Raw genomic sequence first — 17,229 nt, 5'->3', positions numbered from 1 at the left:
CACATGATCGGCCATCCCGAGTCCGCACGTAACCCCTACGATCCGTAACACAATATCCCACCCTATCCCCGTAACCCCACATATTTTAATCCCCCTAACACTAAGGGTCAATTTATCAAGCCAATCAACCTAACCTGCACATCTTTGGACTGTGGGAGGAAACCGGAGCACCCGGAGAAAACCCACGCAAACACGGGGAGAATGTGCAAACTCCACACAGTCACCCGAGGCCGGATTCGAACCCGGGTCCCTGCGCTGTGAGGCAAAATAAACTAAAGGGTAGAAATCACTGACAATCTTGGTTCTCCACTCCTAGCTGTCCATACAATGCAGGCGATTGGCATTCATCGTTCTGAGGGAATAACAGGTTTAATCCCAAATCACTAAGGTTTAATCCGGCAGGAGCTGGTCCTACAGGACACTCAAGTAATCACACTTTGTGCAAGCCTAGACAATGAGCTATTCAGCTGCATCACCCTACGTCCACACCGGCAGTTTCCAGAAAGGACCACTGGTCAGTAATCAGAAGCGTGATTCTGACCTGCCGTTCCCTACTCTGTGATGGTAAATCCAATTACAACACCCCGAATCCCACCCACCCTGGCTGCGACCAGTGAACGCAGCAGAGACTAGAACATAATAAGAACATAAGTAGGAGCAGGAGTAGGCCATACGGCCCCTCGGGCCTGCTCCGCCATTCAATAGGATCATGGCTGATCCGAATCTAGACTCACGTCCACTTCCCTGCCCTCTCCCCGTAACCCCTAATTCCTTTATCTGCTAGGAAACTGTCTATCTCCGTTTTAAATTTATTTAATGTTGCAGCTTCCACAGCTCTCTGGAGTAGCAAATTCCATAGATTTACTACCCTCTGAGTGAAGAAGTTTCTCCTCATCTCAGTTTTGAAAGGGCAGCCCCTTATTCTTAGATTATGCCCCCTAGTTCTAGTCTCACCCATCAGTGGAAACATCCACCCGATCAAGCCCCCTCACAATCTTATATGTTTCGATAAGATCGCCTCTCATTCTTCTGAACTCCAATGAGTAGAGTCCCAACCTACTCAACCTTTCCTCATACGTCAACCCCCTCATCTCCGGAATCAACCGAGTGAACCTTCTCTGAACCGCCTCGAGAGCAAGTATATCTTTTAAATATGGAAACCAAAACTGCACGCAGTATTCCAGGTGTGGCCTCACCAATACCCTGTATAACTGCAGCAAGACTTCCCTGTTTTTATACTCCATCCCCCTTGCAATAAAAGCCAAGATTCCATTGGCCTTCCTGATCACCTGCTGCAGCTGCATACTAACTTTTTGTGTTTCATGCACCAGGACCCCCAGGTCCCTTTGTACTGTAGCACCTTGCAGTTTCTCTCCATTTAGATAATAACTTGCTCTTTGATTTTTTCTGCCAAAGTGCAGAACCTCACACTTTCCAACATTATATTGCATCTGCCAAATCTCTGCCCACTCACTTAGCCTGTCTATGTCCTTTTGCAGGTTTTTTATGTCATCCTCACTCATTGCTTTCCCTCCCATCTTTGTATCGTCGGCAAACTTGGATATGTTGCACTCGGTCCCTTCCTCCAAATCGTTAATATAGATTGTAAAGAGTTGGGGTCCCAGCACTGACCCCTGCGGAACACCACTAGTTACTGATTGCCAGCCCGAGAATGAACCATTTATCCCAACTCTTTGTTTTCTGTTAGATGGCCAATCTTCCACCCATGCCAGTATATTACCCCCAATCCCGTGATTTCTTATCTTGATCAGTAATCTTTTGTGTGGAACCTTGTCAATGTCTTTTGGAAGTCCAAATACACTACATCCACTGGTTCCCCTTTATCCACCCTGTATGTTACGTCCTCAAAGAATTCGAGCAAATTTGTCAAACATGACTTCCCCTTTGTAAAACCATGCTGACTCTGTCCTATTAAATTATGTTTATCCAAATGCTCTGTTACTGTTTCCTTAATAATGGACTCCAACATTTTGCCAACCACAGATGTTAGGCTAACTGGTCTATAGTTTCCAGCTTTTTGTCTACTTCCCTTCTTAAATAAGGGTGTTACATTAGCAGTTTTCCAATCTGCCAGGACCTTTCCTGAGTCCAGGGAGTTCTGGAAAATAATCACCAATGCATCCACAATCCCTACCGCCACTTCTCTCAAGACCCTAGGATGTAGGCCATCAGGTCCGGGGGATTTATCCGCCTTAAGTCCCATTATTTTACTGGAGTACCATCTCCTTAGTGATTTTAATCGTGTTTAGCTCCTCCCCCCCCCATTGCCCCCTGTTTGTCCAGTGTTGGGATATTTTTAGTGTCCTCTACTGTAAAGACTGATACAAAATATTTGTTCAGCATCTTTGCCATCTCCATGTTCCCCACCACTAGTTTCCCGGTCCCATCCTCTAAGGGACCAACGTTCACTTTAGCCACCCTTTTTCTTTTTATATAGCTGTAGAAACTCTTGCTATCTGTTTTTATATTTTTTGCTAGTTTACTTTCATAATCTATCGTCCCTTTCTTAATTAATCTTTGTTATTGTTTGCTGGCTTTTAAATGCTTCCCAATCTTCTATCCTCCCACTAGATTTGGCTACTTTATATGCCCTTGTTTTCAGTCGGATACTATCCTTTATTACTTTACTAAGCCATGGATGGCTGTCTTTTCTTTTACTCCCCTTTTTCCTCAGTGGAATATATTTATCTTGAAAGATGTGAAATATCTCCTTGAATGTAGACCACTGCTCTTGTACCGTCTTACACTTTAATCTGTTTTCCCAGTCCACTTTAGTCAATTCTACTCTCATACCTTCATAGTCTCCTTTATTTAAGCTCAGTATGCTGGTTTGAGATCCAACTCTCTCACCCTCAAACTGAATTTGGAATTCAACCATATTATGGTCACTCATTCCAAGGGGATCCTTTACTAGGACATTTTTTATTAATCCTGTCTCATTACACAGGACCAGATCTAAGATTGCCTGCCCCCTGGTTGGTTCAGTTACATACTGCTCAAGGAACCCGTCCCTAATACACTCTATGAACTCTTCCTCAATGCTGCCATGCCCAATTTGATTAGTCCAGTCAATATGAAAGTTAAAATCCCCCATGATTATAGCTGTTCCCTTATTACAAGCCCCAACTATTTCCTGATTTATACTCCGACCAACAGAGTTACAACTGTTAGGAGGCCTGTAGACTACGCCCACAAGTGACTTTTTCCCCTTCTTATTCCTTATCTCCACCCAAACTATTTCACTATCCTGATCCTTTGACCCAATATCATTTCTGACGATTGCAGTGATTCCATCCTTGATTAACATAGCAACCCCACCTCCCTTTCCTTCCTGTCTGTCCTTCCTAATTGTCAAATACCCTTGTATGTTTAGTTCCCAGTCATGATTATCTTGCAGCCATGTTTCCATAATGGCCACCAGATCATACCCATGTGTAGTTATTTGTACCGTTATCTCGTCAATTTTGTTACGAATGCTGCGTGCATTCAGATAAAGAATTTTCAAATATGTTTTCTGACAATTTATTCCTGCTTTTACCCCTTTTACTACTTTACCTTTATCATTATACATTCTGTCCCTTCCTGACACGCTCTGGTTTTTAATTCCCCCACTGCTACCTTGCTCTATTGCCTTCTCTGGTGTCATTTTTATTTTTCGCTCTCTTAAAACCTCCCCCCCACTAATTAGTTTAAAGCCCTCTCTACAGCCCTAGTTATTCGATTCGCCAGGACTCTAGTCCCAGCACTGGCCAAGTGAAGTCCGTCCCAACGGAACAGCTCTCTCCTGTCCCAGCACTGATGCCAGTGTCCCAGGAAGCAAAACCCATTTCTCCCACACCAGGCTTTGAGCCACGCATTTAACTCTCTAATTTTATTTACCCTAGCCAAATTTGCACGTGGCTCAGGTAGTAATCCAGAGATTATTACCCTTGTGGTTCTGCTTTTTAATTTGGCCCCTAGCTGCTCAAACTCCCTCAGCAGAACCTCCTTCCTTGTCCTATCTATGTCGTTGGTACCAACATGGACCACGACAACTGGATCCTCCCCCTCCCACTCCAAGTTTCTCTCCAGCCCAGAGGAGATGTCCTTAACCCTGGCACCGGGCAGGCAACACAGCCTTCGGGACTCTCGCTCTCGGCTGCAAAGAACTCTATCTATCCCCCTAACAATACTATCCCCTACCACTACAACATTTCTTTTAACTCCCCCCACTTGAATGGCCCCCCGCTCCACGGTGCTGTGGCCAGGTTGCTCATCCTCCCCGCAGTCCCCGTTCCCATCCTCACAGGGAGTAAGAGCCTCAAACCTGTCGGACAAGAGCAAGGGCTGCGGCTCCTCCAACACTACCTCCTGGATCCCCGTACCTGCCTCACTTCTAGTCACACCATCCTGACCCTGGCCACGGACTACATCTGAATTAATTAATCTAATTGGTGTGACTACCTCCTGATACACAGAGTCCAGGTAACTCTCCCCCTCCCTGATGTGTCTCAGTGTTTGAAGCTCGGACTCCAGCTCTTCAACACGGAGCCGGAATTCCTCGAGCAGCCAACACTTACTGCAAATGTGATCACCGTGAGCATCAATGGTGTCCACCAGCTCCCACATATTGCAGCAGCAACACATCACCTGATCTCCCATTCTAGGGACTGGAATGAAACGTTAACTCTGTTTCTCTCCACAGACGCTGCCCAACCTGCTGAGTATTTCCAGCATTTTCTATTTTTGTATTAGAGACTAAGGACTGCATAGCTCAGTAATAACTCAATCATTGAAAGCAAATCCCAGTATTTATTATGGACGTTCTGCACTCCAAGCGCGTCCTCTAACAATCAGCAAGATAACCACTATAGTGTATTATGAAACAGATCCCTACAAAATAAGCTCCAATGGTAAAAGAAAAAGATTTGCATTCATATCACGCTTTCATGACCTCAGCACCTCCCAAAGTGCTTTACAATCCAATGAAGTACTTTGGAAGTGTAGTCACTGTTGAAATGCAAGAAACACGGCAGATCCCATAAACAGCAATGTGATAATGACCAGATCATCTGTTTTAGTGATGTTGGTTGAGGAATAAATATTGGCCAGGACAACAAGGAGAACTCCCCTGCTCTTCAAATAGTGGCGTGGGATCTTTTACACCTTTTTGAGAGGGCAGGCGGTGCCTCAGTTTAACGTCTCATCCGCAAGACAGCCGTTAGAGCCAGACGGGGGTGAACCAGTGAAGGGAATTATACATGATGCAAGGCTTCATGTGGGATAGGATATGGGCAGCAGGGTTTTGGATGAGCTTTATGGAGGATAGGAGAGAATTGGAATAATCAAGTGTGGAGGTTAACAAAGGCATGGATGAGGGTGTCAGCAGCAGATGGACTGAGGCAGGGGCGGAGACGGGCGATGCTACAGAAGTGGAAGTAGGCGGTCTTGGTGATGGAGAGGATATGGGGATCGGAAACTCAGCTCAGGGTAAAATAGGGCGCCATGGTTGGGAACAGTCTGGTTGAACAGGAAACAGGGAGAGAAGTGGAATTGGTGAGTGTACGGAGTTTGTGGTGGGAGCCAAAGACAATGGCTTCAGTCTTCCCAATGTTTAGCTGGGAGAAATTGCAGCTCATCCAATACTGGATGTCGGACAAGCAGTGTAACAACACAAGAGGCAGTGGAGGAACTGAGAGAGCTGATGTTGAGGCAGAACTGGGCATCAACAAAATACAAGTGAAAGCTAACCAAGAGGCAGCATAAATGAGGAAGAGGAGGTACTCCAAAGGCAATGGTGCAGGGAAAAGAAGCCATAGCTGGAGATCCTCTGGCTACAATCAAACAGGCAAGAGTGGAACCAAATGAGGACAGTCCTACCAGTGGAGGAGAGGTGTTGGATAAGGGTGATGCAGTTGATCATGCCAAAGGCTGCAGGGAGAACAAGAAGGGACAATGGACCACGGTCACAGAGCATGTCGTTAGTGGCTTCACTTTGGGCCCTTTCATCGGAACAGGAGGAGGCCATTCAGCCCCTTGAGCCTGTTCCACCATTCAGTTAGATCATGGCTGAGCGGTATCTTAACTCCATCTACCCACCTTGGTTCCCTAACAAAAATCTATCAATCTTAGTTTTGAAATTTTCAAATGACCTAGTTTTGATGTGGTGGGGAGGTGGAAACCTGATCGGAGAGCTTTAAACGGGGAAGTGTGGGAGATGGGTACGGATTTGGAGCTTGGAGAGAAAAGGGAGGTTGCAGATGGGGCTGGTAGTTTACAAGGACAGGGTGGGGTGGGGTGGGAGGTGGGTAGGGTTGCCAACCCTCCAGGATTACCCTGGAATCTCCAGGAATTGGAAGATGAATCCCCAGGACACTGCTGCGAGGAAAAACCCAAGAGGTAAATAATTTTTTTCCCCACATTCTTGGAACACTTTTGCTATAGAAATATTGGAAATGGAAAAAAGCCTGTTCAACTGGACAAGGCTGTTAGAGGCAGGAGATCACCTCCAGGAATATGTCCAACAGAGTTGGCAAGCCTGGGGGGGTCGGGTCCTGGTGCTTGTTTCAATGACACCCTCCCTGACCACGTTGTGGGACAGTTATACGAGTCAAACAGTGATGTTGTAACTATTAAAACCTCGTTTACTCAACACATTTATTGAGCTAAAAACCCAGGTTCGGTGTGCCAGAAAGAAAACATTTTCACAAACTATGGCATTTTATTTCAAATGGAAGCCTTTGAATTTGCTTACATTTTTTTTTACAATAAATTACATAATTTCCAATCTTTTTTGGAATCTAATAAATATTATATAACTTTCAATAAGTTTTTTTTTAAAGTACATTGAGCTGTCAAACAAAGGTCCCACAGTCATGTACAGGGTCAAAATATTCTGAAACCAGTCAAAAATTCTTTTAAGAGCACAAGCTACACAGACCAAACAAATAGGCTTTTCCTACAAAGATCCTGTGTTAATTCAGAGGCGAATGAAACCCAACAGCTACAAACATAAAACCACCTGGCAGGTCTTGCGAAAAGACGCACGCCCTCTCACACTTTTTTGATACCTTTTTTAAAAAGATAAAAAGCAACATGCTAACTTTGAATCGAGGTACACCAAAGTTACCATAAAAACAGTGAAACAGTCTGTACAGAGACGTGCAGTGCATCAACAGCACTGCTCTTTAAATACAACTCCAAGGAGGGGGACGGGGGTGTTCTAAATATACAAAAGGCATTATAAAAAGTAAAGGGATCACGGGTAAGTACATGTGTCAGACAAAGAACAGACTCATTGTTACATACAACATAAAATTCGGGCAAAAGGTTTTTTTGTTTATTCCAGGGCTTGGCTGTGTACTGTGTATCTCTATTTCAAATCCTCTGATACCACCGTAATAATCACAGCAGATCCCAAAGAGCGCAGGTAGGCAGTCACGACACAGCCTAGACGTGTATGAAGACTGCTTTTGATCCTGCCTCGTTAATGATAAAATGAGCATTAGAAACCAAATATTTTATATGCTTTCAGAAAAAAAAAATCCCCTTTCATTTACAAGGAAAAAAAACACAAAAATATAACTTGTCATCATTTCCCTAGAATAAATATATCTTTTAGGCTGGCAAGTACAATGTTCATATACACAGTTTTTTAAAGAATTTTTTACAGTTTGTTAGCTATTTTCTCTCATTTTTATTTTTTTGACGAAATGTTCTGTATCAAAATTAAAGAAAAAATATCAATGACTTTATATAAAAATGACAAAATAGGTTTCCTCTCCAACTGAACAGGTCAGGGAAAACTCACAGTAACCTTTCCCCTCGATCTGAACCTGTAAACACAAGGCAGTAATCAGGAAGGAATCTCGTATGCATTTTGGTTACACATTGAAGGCTGATGCCAAAAGCACTGTATTCCAGTGCTCACTGCCCGCTGTAGTCTTTGAATAACCTGTGCTTGTGTTACACAAAATAATGCAAGCAATCTTTCTCTTTTGTTTGTTGTGGTTTTAAAAACAGTAACAGTAAAATTCATTTAAGAAACAGCAAGCTTGTGCGATAAAAGAGAACCAAATCAATACCAGAGATCGTCAAATGGTCCGGCTTCAACTGGGTGGGGGTGGGGGTGGGGGGAACAGATCGAGCCCACAGGTACGCTGCCGGAGCTGGTTAAAATCGGCCCAGTAAAATGGCGTGGCGCGTACGGAATCTTCAGGCAAGGAACGTAAAGAGGCAGAAGTCCCTTCCTGCTACCCCCCGCCAAAAAAAATGATAAGGCCCACCCACCAACAGTTACAGGATTCCCAGACAGACTGCAAATGGTTATTGCTCCGACAGAACACTTCATTCTACTTCTTCATCTTCATGAAAGTGCACTTAAGTGCTACGTTAGTTTTGCTGAGAAGCAGTTTTTCTTGTGGAGTATAGTGCTAGCTGAATTGTTTTTTTCTGTTCTGCAGTTTTCTTTGTGCCTCTATCCAGCGTCTTTTTAAAAAAAATAATTAAAATAACAAAAATTTAAATGAAAGCAGCCGTGGGAGCCATTTTAAGTGCACTGTGCGTCGGGAGGTCCTTTCATCACCTACATTCCACCGACAGCCCATTCTGTGACGAGTTGGATACGGACGGGTCGGCCAGCGTTAGCATGACGGCCGCCGTCAGGGAGCTGGACGAGGGCGAGGAAGAGGAGGATGCCGTTGTCACAGAGGCGTTTGCTGCGGATTAGGAAAAAAAGAACACAAAATGAAATTGTTGAAAATTTTCCCAAGTTAAATTACACGGACATCAGCTGGAAAGAAAAATGTTGCATTTATATCGCGCCTTTAACAAATTCAGGAAGCCCTAAAGCACTTTACAGCCAATCAGTACTTTTGAAATGTAATCACTGTTGTAATGTAGGAAATGTAATAGCCAATTTGTGCACAGCAAGCTCCCACAAACAACAATGTGATTAATGACCAGATCATCTGTTTTTAGTGATGTTGGTTGAGGGATAAATATTGGCCAGGACACCGGGGAGAACTCCCCCGATCTTCTTTGAAATAATGCCGTGGGATCTTTTACATCCACCCGAGAGAACAGACAGCACCAGGCTGACACTCCCAGTGCAGTACTGAGGGAGCGGTGCACTGTCGGAGGTGCCGTCTTTCGGATGAGATGTTAAACCGAGGCCCCGTCTGTTCTCTCAGGTGGATGTAAAAGATTCCATGGCACTATTTCAAAGAGGAGCAGGGAAGTTTTCCCCAGCGTCCTGGCCAATATTTATCCCTCAACCAACATCACTAAAAAACAGATGATCTGGTCATTATCACACTACTGTTTGCGGGAGCTTGCTGTGTGTAAATTGGCTGTCGCGTTTCCTAAATTTCAACAGTGACTCCACTTCATAAAGTATCTAATTGGTTGTAAAGTGCTTTGGGACATCTTGAGGTTGTGAAAGGCACTATATAAATGCAAGTCTTTCACCCCACCCCCCTTTAACAGTCAGGTGCCTGTTGCGCTGGGCCCCACTGCGGATTAGAGACCCAGTTCCCGCTCAGTGGGAATACAGGGGGCCAACTCTCAGTGTTCACATTCCCACTCCCAGCTTCCTTACCCGTAGAGTCCACGGCAACAATGGGATCTCGGAGCTCTGAATGAAGAGCTAGCTCCAGAACAGGTAAGATGGGCCAAACAGCCTCCCTCTGAGCTGTCATTTCTATGATTCTTTTAGCAAAACAACTTGCATTTATATAGCATCTTTAATGTAGTAAAACGTCCCAAGGCGCTTCACAGGAGCGTTCTAAACAAAATTTGACACCGAGCCGCATAAGGAGATATTAGGACATGTGACCAAAAGCTTGGTCAAAAAGGTAGGCTTTAAGGAACGTCTTAAAGGAGGCGGTAGAGGGAGCAAATGGGTTTTCAGATCAGAGAAATGAAAACCCGTTGAGTAACAGTACAAATTCTTACAATGGGAATGTGAAAATTCCAAAGTGCTAGCGGACTTACTATCGCGGTCCTTCTTTTTCATACGTTTTCTTCTTCTGTCGATGGAGGCCACCTCCGATTTTAGGGAGAGGTAATGTCGCCTGATTTCCTGTAGCTTCTCTTGAAGGAATGTGATGCGTTCCACACCGCTCATGTTTTCAACATCAGCTGTAAGCAGAGTTTTTAAAACAATGACTGACAGTCAGAAGATCTCATTCATAATCCACATGCCTGCAGCAATCATCTGTTTAAAGTCTTACCGTACTTCAATCTCAACAACAACTCGCCTTTAACGTAGTAAAACATCCCAAGCTGCTTTACAGGAGCATTAGTAAACAAAATTTGACACAGCCACATAAGGAGCTTAAAGACAGAGACAGAGGCGGAGAGGTTTAGGGAGGGAATCCAGAGCTTACGGCCTGAGCAGCTGATTATAATGAGGGATGCTCAAGAGCCCAGAATTGGAGGCGCGCAGATATCTCTGGTGGGCTGTGGGGCTGAAGGAGATTACAGAGATAGGGAGATGAGGAATTTGAAAACAAGGATGGGAATTTTGAAATCGCGGCATTACTTAACTGGGAGTCAATGTAGGACAGTGGGGATGGCTGAACGGGACTTGGTGCGAGTTGAGACTCAGGCAGCAGAGTTTTGGGTGACCTCATGTTTACGTAGGGTAGAATGTGGGAGGCTGGCCAGGAGTGCGTTAGAATAGTCAAGTCTAGAGGTAACAAAGACATGGATGAGGGTTTCAGCAGCAGATGAACTGAGGCAGGGACAGAGTCGGGCAATGTTACAGAGGTGCAAATAGGCGGTCTTCATTTTGCCGCGGATGTGGTCAGAAGCTCATCGAGGTCAAATATGACACCAAGGTTGGAACAGTCTGCTTCAGCCTCATACAGATGCTAGGGAGAGGGATGGAGGCGGTGGCTTTAGAAATAAATTTAGCGTACTTCATACTGGGGACTGTTGATGTACACAGATAAAACTACCAAGCCGTACAAACCATACAAGTCAGCACCACAGGATAAACCATCGCTGCTGAGGTGTAGTCTATACAACAGGCAGGGGAATCACCTGGGGTGCTGCTCACCTGTTGTCTCTTATTAAAACCTTGCATCCTGCAACAGACAATATATGATATAATCTGGCCGATAACCTGTGGGAGTCTGCACTGAAAGTAATAACTGAGTTCATTTTACTTTAACTATCTGATTTGTCTCTTTTTGTGTTCTCTTTGTCTTCTACTTTCCTTCTGTGTTTCTCTCTGTCGCATGCTTTTCTCACTGCATGAGGCTAATAATTTAAAATCATAGAATGGTTACATCACGGAAGGCGGCCATTCGGGCCTGTGCCGGCTCTCCGCTGGAGCACTTCAGCTAGTCCCACTCCCCTGCCTTTTCCCTGTAGCCCTGCAAATTTCTTTCCTTCAGATACTTATCTAACTCCCTTTTGAAAGCAGTGATTGAGTCCGCCTCCACCACCCTTTCAGGCAGTGCATTCCAGATCTTAACCACTCGCTGTGTAAAAAAGTTTTTTCTTACATCGCCTTTGGTTCTTTTGCCAATCACCTTAAATCTGTGTCCTCTGGTTCTCGACCCTTTTGCCAAAGGGAACAATTTCCCTCTATCTACTCTGTCCAGACCCCTCATGATTTTGAACACCTCTATCAAATCTCCTCTCAATCTTCCCTGCTCCAAGGAGAACAACCCCAGCTTCTCCAGTCTATCATCCTAACTGAAGTCCCTCATGCCTGAAATCATTCTCGTAAATCTTTTCTGCACCCTCTCTAAGGCCATCACATCCTTCCTAAAGTGTGGTGCCCAGAATTGGACACAGTACTCCAGTTATGGCCGAACTAGTGTTTTATACAGGTTCATCATAATTTCCACACTTTTGTACTCTATGGGCTGGATTTTCCAAGCTCCATGGAGACAGGACAGCCGGTAAATTCGGAGAAAGTGGGGACGGATGGCAAAGCCAGGAGGCGGGAAGATGTGCAGCTTCGGGTCCAGTCTTCTGGAGGCGGGAAAGACATTTAATTCTATTAACTGCCTGTTAACAGGCAGAAAAAAAGGATTCGTGCCATTTTACCGATATAGGTGAAGGCTTCCCGACCTCGGAGAACCCTGCCAGGTTGGAGGAGGTCTGCGGCGGTCGGAAGCACCTGGAAGTAAGGTGTAGAGGTGAGTGATGGGTGCAAGTGTGGAGTGGTAAGTATGCAAGGTGAGTGATAAGTTTTTTTTAAAAATGTTCACTTACCTTGTTTTCTTTCTACAGCCTTCAGCCGCGGTGGATCGGGAGAGCCGACATCCTCCTCGTCAATTTCACAGACTGGCTGATGGAACCTCCGTACCAATAGCCATGTGAAATTTACAAATTTGAAAGGTTTGATGAGTCCTGAACACAAGGTCTCATCAAACTAAAGAGAATGTCAGTGTTTGACAGCTTCACAGAGCTGTCAAACGCTGACATTTCTTCTTTCAAGAAGTCTTGACAGATAGCACGTCTGACATTGCCGTGATCCATCAGTGACTTCCCCCCTAATTGGCCTGCTGAGCCCACAGGGCGGGCTTAACAAGCTCAATCAGGGGAAAATCCCTCTAGTAGGTCAGGCGAGGATGAAGACAGGACATTGACACGACAAGCAGCTGTCCCGCCTCCAACTCGTCCCCATTCACAAAATCCAGCCCTATACCTCTATACCCTATACCCCCCCAACACAAAATCCAGCCCTATACCTCTATACCCTATACCCCCCATTCACAAAATCCAGCCCTATACCTCTATACCCTATACCCCCCCAACACAAAATCCAGCCCTATACCTCTATACCCCCAACACAAAATCCAGCCCTATACCTCTATACCCACCCCACACAAAATCCAGCCCTATACCTCTATACCCTATACCCCGCCATTCACAAAATCCAGCCCTATACCTCTATACCCTATACCCCTCCATTCACAAAATCCAGCCCTATACCTCTATACCCTATACCCCCCCCACACAAAATCCAGCCCTATACCTCTATACCCTATACCCCCCCATTCACAAAATCCAGCCCTATACCTCTATACCCTATACCCCCCCATTCACAAAATCCAGCCCTATACCTCTATACCCTATACCCCCCCCACACAAAATCCAGCCCTATACCTCTATACCCTATACCCCCCCCACACAAAATCCAGCCCTATACCTCTATACCCTATACCCCCCATTCACAAAATCCAGCCTTATACCTCTATACCCTATACCCCCCCATTCACAAAATCCAGCCCTATACCTCTATACCCTATACCCCCCCATTCACAAAATCCAGCCCTATACCTCTATACCCTATACCCCCCACACAAAATCCAGCCCTATACCTCTATACCCTATACCCCCCCAACACAAAATCCAGCCCTATACCTCTATACCCTATACCCCCCCCAACACAAAATCCAGCCCTATACCTCTATACCCTATACCCCCCAACACAAAATCCAGCCCTATACCTCTATACCCTATACCCCCCCCATTCACAAAATCCAGCCCTATACCTCTATACCCTATACCCCCCAACACAAAATCCAGCCCTATACCTCTATACCCTATACCCCCCACACACAAAATCCAGCTCTATACCTCTATACCCTATACCCCCCAACACAAAATCCAGCCCTATACCTCTATACCCTATACCCCCCAACACAAAATCCAGCCCTATACCCTATACCCCCCCCACACAAAATCCAGCTCTATACCTCTATACCCTATACCCCCCAACACAAAATCCAGCCCTATACCTCTATACCCTATACCCCCCAACACAAAATCCAGCCCTATACCTCTATACCCTATACCCCCCCCACACAAAATCCAGCTCTATACCTCTATACCCTATACCCCCCCATTCACAAAATCCAGCTCTATACCTCTATACCCTATACCCCCCCATTCACAAAATCCAGCTCTATACCTCTATACCCTATACCCCCCCATTCACAAAATCCAGCTCTATACCTCTATACCCTATACCCCCAACACAAAATCCAGCCCTATACCTCTATACCCTATACCCCCAACACAAAATCCAGCCCTATACCTCTATACCCTATACCCCCCCAACACAAAATCCAGCCCTATACCTCTATACCCTATACCCCCCCCACACAAAATCCAGCCCTATACCTCTATACCCTATACCCCCAACACAAAATCCAGCCCTATACCTCTATACCCCCCCATTCACAAAATCCAGCCCTATACCTCTATACCCTATACCCCCCCCACACAAAATCCAGCCCTATACCCTATACCCCCCATTCACAAAATCCAGCCCTATACCTCTATACCCTATACCCCCCCCCACACAAAATCCAGCCCTATACCTCTACACCCTATACCCCCCCACACAAAATCCAGCCCTATACCTCTATACCCTATACTCCCAACACAAAATCCAGCCCTATACCTCTATACCCCCCCAACACAAAATCGAGCCCTATACCTCTATACCCCCCCCATTCACAAAATCCAGCCCTATACCTCTACACCCTATACCCCCCAACACAAAATCCAGCCCTATACCTCTATACCCTATACCCCCCCCAACACAAAATCCAGCCCTATACCCTATACCCCCCCAACACAAAATCCAGCCCTATACCTCTATACCCTATACCCCCCCCAACACAAAATCCAGCCCTATACCTCTATTTATGAAGCCCAGGATACTGTAAGCGTTTTTAACTGCTTTCTCAACCTGCCCTGCCACCTTCAACGATTTGTGCACATATACCGTTCATGCACCCCTTCAGGATTGTGCCATTTCATTTATATGTCCACTCCTCATTCTTTCTACCAAAATATATCACTTCACACTTTTCTGTGTTAAATTTCATCTGCCACGTGTCCGCCCATTCCACCAACCTGTCTATGTCTTCCTGAAGTCTATCACTATCCCCCTCACTGTTCACTATACTTCCAAGTTTTGTCTCATCTGCAAATTCTGAAATTGCGCTCTGTACACCCACGTCCAAGTCATTAATATATATCAAGAAAAGCAGTGGTCCTAGAACCAACCCCTGGGGAACACCACTGTGTACCTTCCTCCAGTCCGGCATAAGTTACTGCATGAGACTAACACGAGGTCCGTTACTGCACGTGGGCAATATGTGATATACATGACCGCACAAGGGCAATATGTTCTCAACGTAACTACTAATGCTAAATTCCCATCAGTCAGCTCAGCAGCAATGATGGACTGAATTAATTCACTCCATTGCTCTTGGTTCTGAACTAGCCAGGCTGCTGTAGTCATCTGTGACAAGTCACTGTTGACATTGACTATCCAGAGCTTCCTTCGTCTTCCTCAGCCTCTTGTTCCATGTACCTCTGGATGCAGGGCCAAGAAAGGTATTCCAGCTGTTTCCATTCTTGAAACCATCGCAGATTCAACCATCAAATCATCTTCTCTTCCATGCCAGGCAGCACACGCAGCAGCCCATCCCTTCCACTGCTTCAGATCCAGAAGGTGGGTTGTTTCCGCAATGAAGATCCCTTAGTATGTGGACAGGTCATTAGCCTGACTCACAACAACAACTTGTATTTATATAGCACCTTTAACGTAGTAAAACGTCCCATGGTGCTGCACAGGAGTACTTTAAGACAAAAAATTTGACACCGATCCACATAAGGACAAATTAGGGCAGGTGACCAAAAGCTTGGTCAAAGAGGTAGGTTTTAAGGAGCGTCTTAAAGAAGAGAGGTAGCAAGGTGGACAGATTTTGGCAGGGAATTCCAGAGCTTAGGACCTAGGCAACAGAAGGCACGGCCACCAAAGGTTGAGCCAATATAATCAGGGATGCTCAAGAGGGCAGAATTAGAGGAGCGCAGATATCTCGGGGGGGGGGGGGGGGCGGGGGTTGTGGGGCTGAAGGAGATTACAGAGATAGGAAGGGGCGAGGCCATGGAGGGGTTTGAAAACAAGGATGAGAATTTTGAAATCAAGGCGCTGCTTAACTGGGAGCCAATGTAGGTCAGCGAGCACAGGGGTGATGGGTGAACGGGACTCGGTGTGAGTTAGGATACGGGCAGCTGAGTTTTGGATGACCTCAAGTTTACGTAGGGTGGAATGTGGGAGGCCAGCCAGGAGTGTGTTGAAATAGTCAAGTCTAGAGTCAAGAATTGTCAATCCCATCACCGGCTAGATATGATGGGGTGGGGGGAGCTGACCATCAGGACCCAAACACCCCACTGGATGTCACAGGCCAAAGCTCCTGTCACTGCTCACTGTCCAGAGTGGGGCTCGAATCCACCATCACTAATAGCCTACCTGTACTCACGTCTAGGCTCGCATACAAGAACAGCAGCCAGGGCATGGGGCTGGAGGGCCAGCGAGTGCTTGGCGAGAGTTACTGTTTTCAGGAGGGAAGGAAGGGGAGAAAGTTTTGATGGGTTCCCTTGGGAAGTGTAAACTGCCACCCATGACTTCCCACCTTACTATGCAACAGAAAACATTTCAAGTTACTTTATTGCCAAAAAGAGACAAACTCACCCATCTGAATACTCCATTTGTAGGTCCTGGACGACCTGCTGCTCTGCTCCTGTGCAGCATCCTTCTCCCCATTCCTAGGAGACTTTCCAAGGGCCAGTACTTTGGCGGATGATGTGCTCCCTGGCAAGGAGTTGATGCCTGATGGTAGCACGGAGGAACTCTTCTTCACTTGTACCGATTTGGCAGTATTTTCACCTGCAGACATCTCTTCACTATCGCTGCTGTTTGCTGCACAGGTAGAAAGAAAGAAAGACTTGCATTCTATCGTGCCTTTCACAATCTCAGGACGTCCCAAAGCACTTTACAGCCAATTACGTACTTTTTGAAGTGTAGTCATTGTTGCAATGTAGGAAACGCGGCAGCCAATATGTGCACAGCAAGATTCCACAAACAGCAATGAGATAATGACCAGATAATCTGTTAGTTTTTTTTTAATGTTAGTTGAGGGATAAAAATTGTCCAGGACATCGGCGAAGAACTCCTCTGCTCTTCTTCGAAATAGTGTAGTGGGATCTTTCACATCCACCCGAGAGGGCATTTAAACGTCTTATCCAAAAGATGGCACGTCCAACAGTGCGGCACTCCCTCAGTACTGCACTGGGAGCGTCGGCCTGGATAATATACTCAAGTCTGTGGCTTGAACCCACGACCACAGTAGAAAGAGAGTCAGACACGGCAGGAGCGCAGCAGCTGAATCAGGGTGCGAAGTCAAA

General features: G+C 45.7%; 1 protein-coding gene across 1 annotated transcript in view; it reads right to left on the bottom strand.

Moving 5' to 3' along the window:
- Nucleotides 1-4,792: 4,792 nt before the first annotated feature.
- arid4b (AT-rich interaction domain 4B) overlaps nt 4,793-17,229 on the bottom strand; it is a 203,098-nt gene continuing 190,661 nt past the window's right edge. The window contains exons 23-25 of the mRNA XM_085996722.1: nt 16,517-16,744; nt 9,994-10,140; nt 4,793-8,717 (exon numbers count right to left, since the gene is read on the bottom strand). Of these exons, the coding sequence (XP_085852848.1) occupies nt 8,581-8,717; nt 9,994-10,140; nt 16,517-16,744 (512 nt within the window). The 3' untranslated portion in view covers nt 4,793-8,580. The remainder of the gene's footprint in view (nt 8,718-9,993; nt 10,141-16,516; nt 16,745-17,229) is intronic.

The sequence above is a fragment of the Somniosus microcephalus genome, chromosome 9 (assembly GCF_052327205.1).
Source record: "Somniosus microcephalus isolate GS21.2 chromosome 9, FLI_Smic_1.0, whole genome shotgun sequence".
Classification (NCBI taxonomy): domain Eukaryota; kingdom Metazoa; phylum Chordata; class Chondrichthyes; order Squaliformes; family Somniosidae; genus Somniosus; species Somniosus microcephalus.
This window is presented reverse-complemented; position numbering and strand designations above follow the sequence as displayed.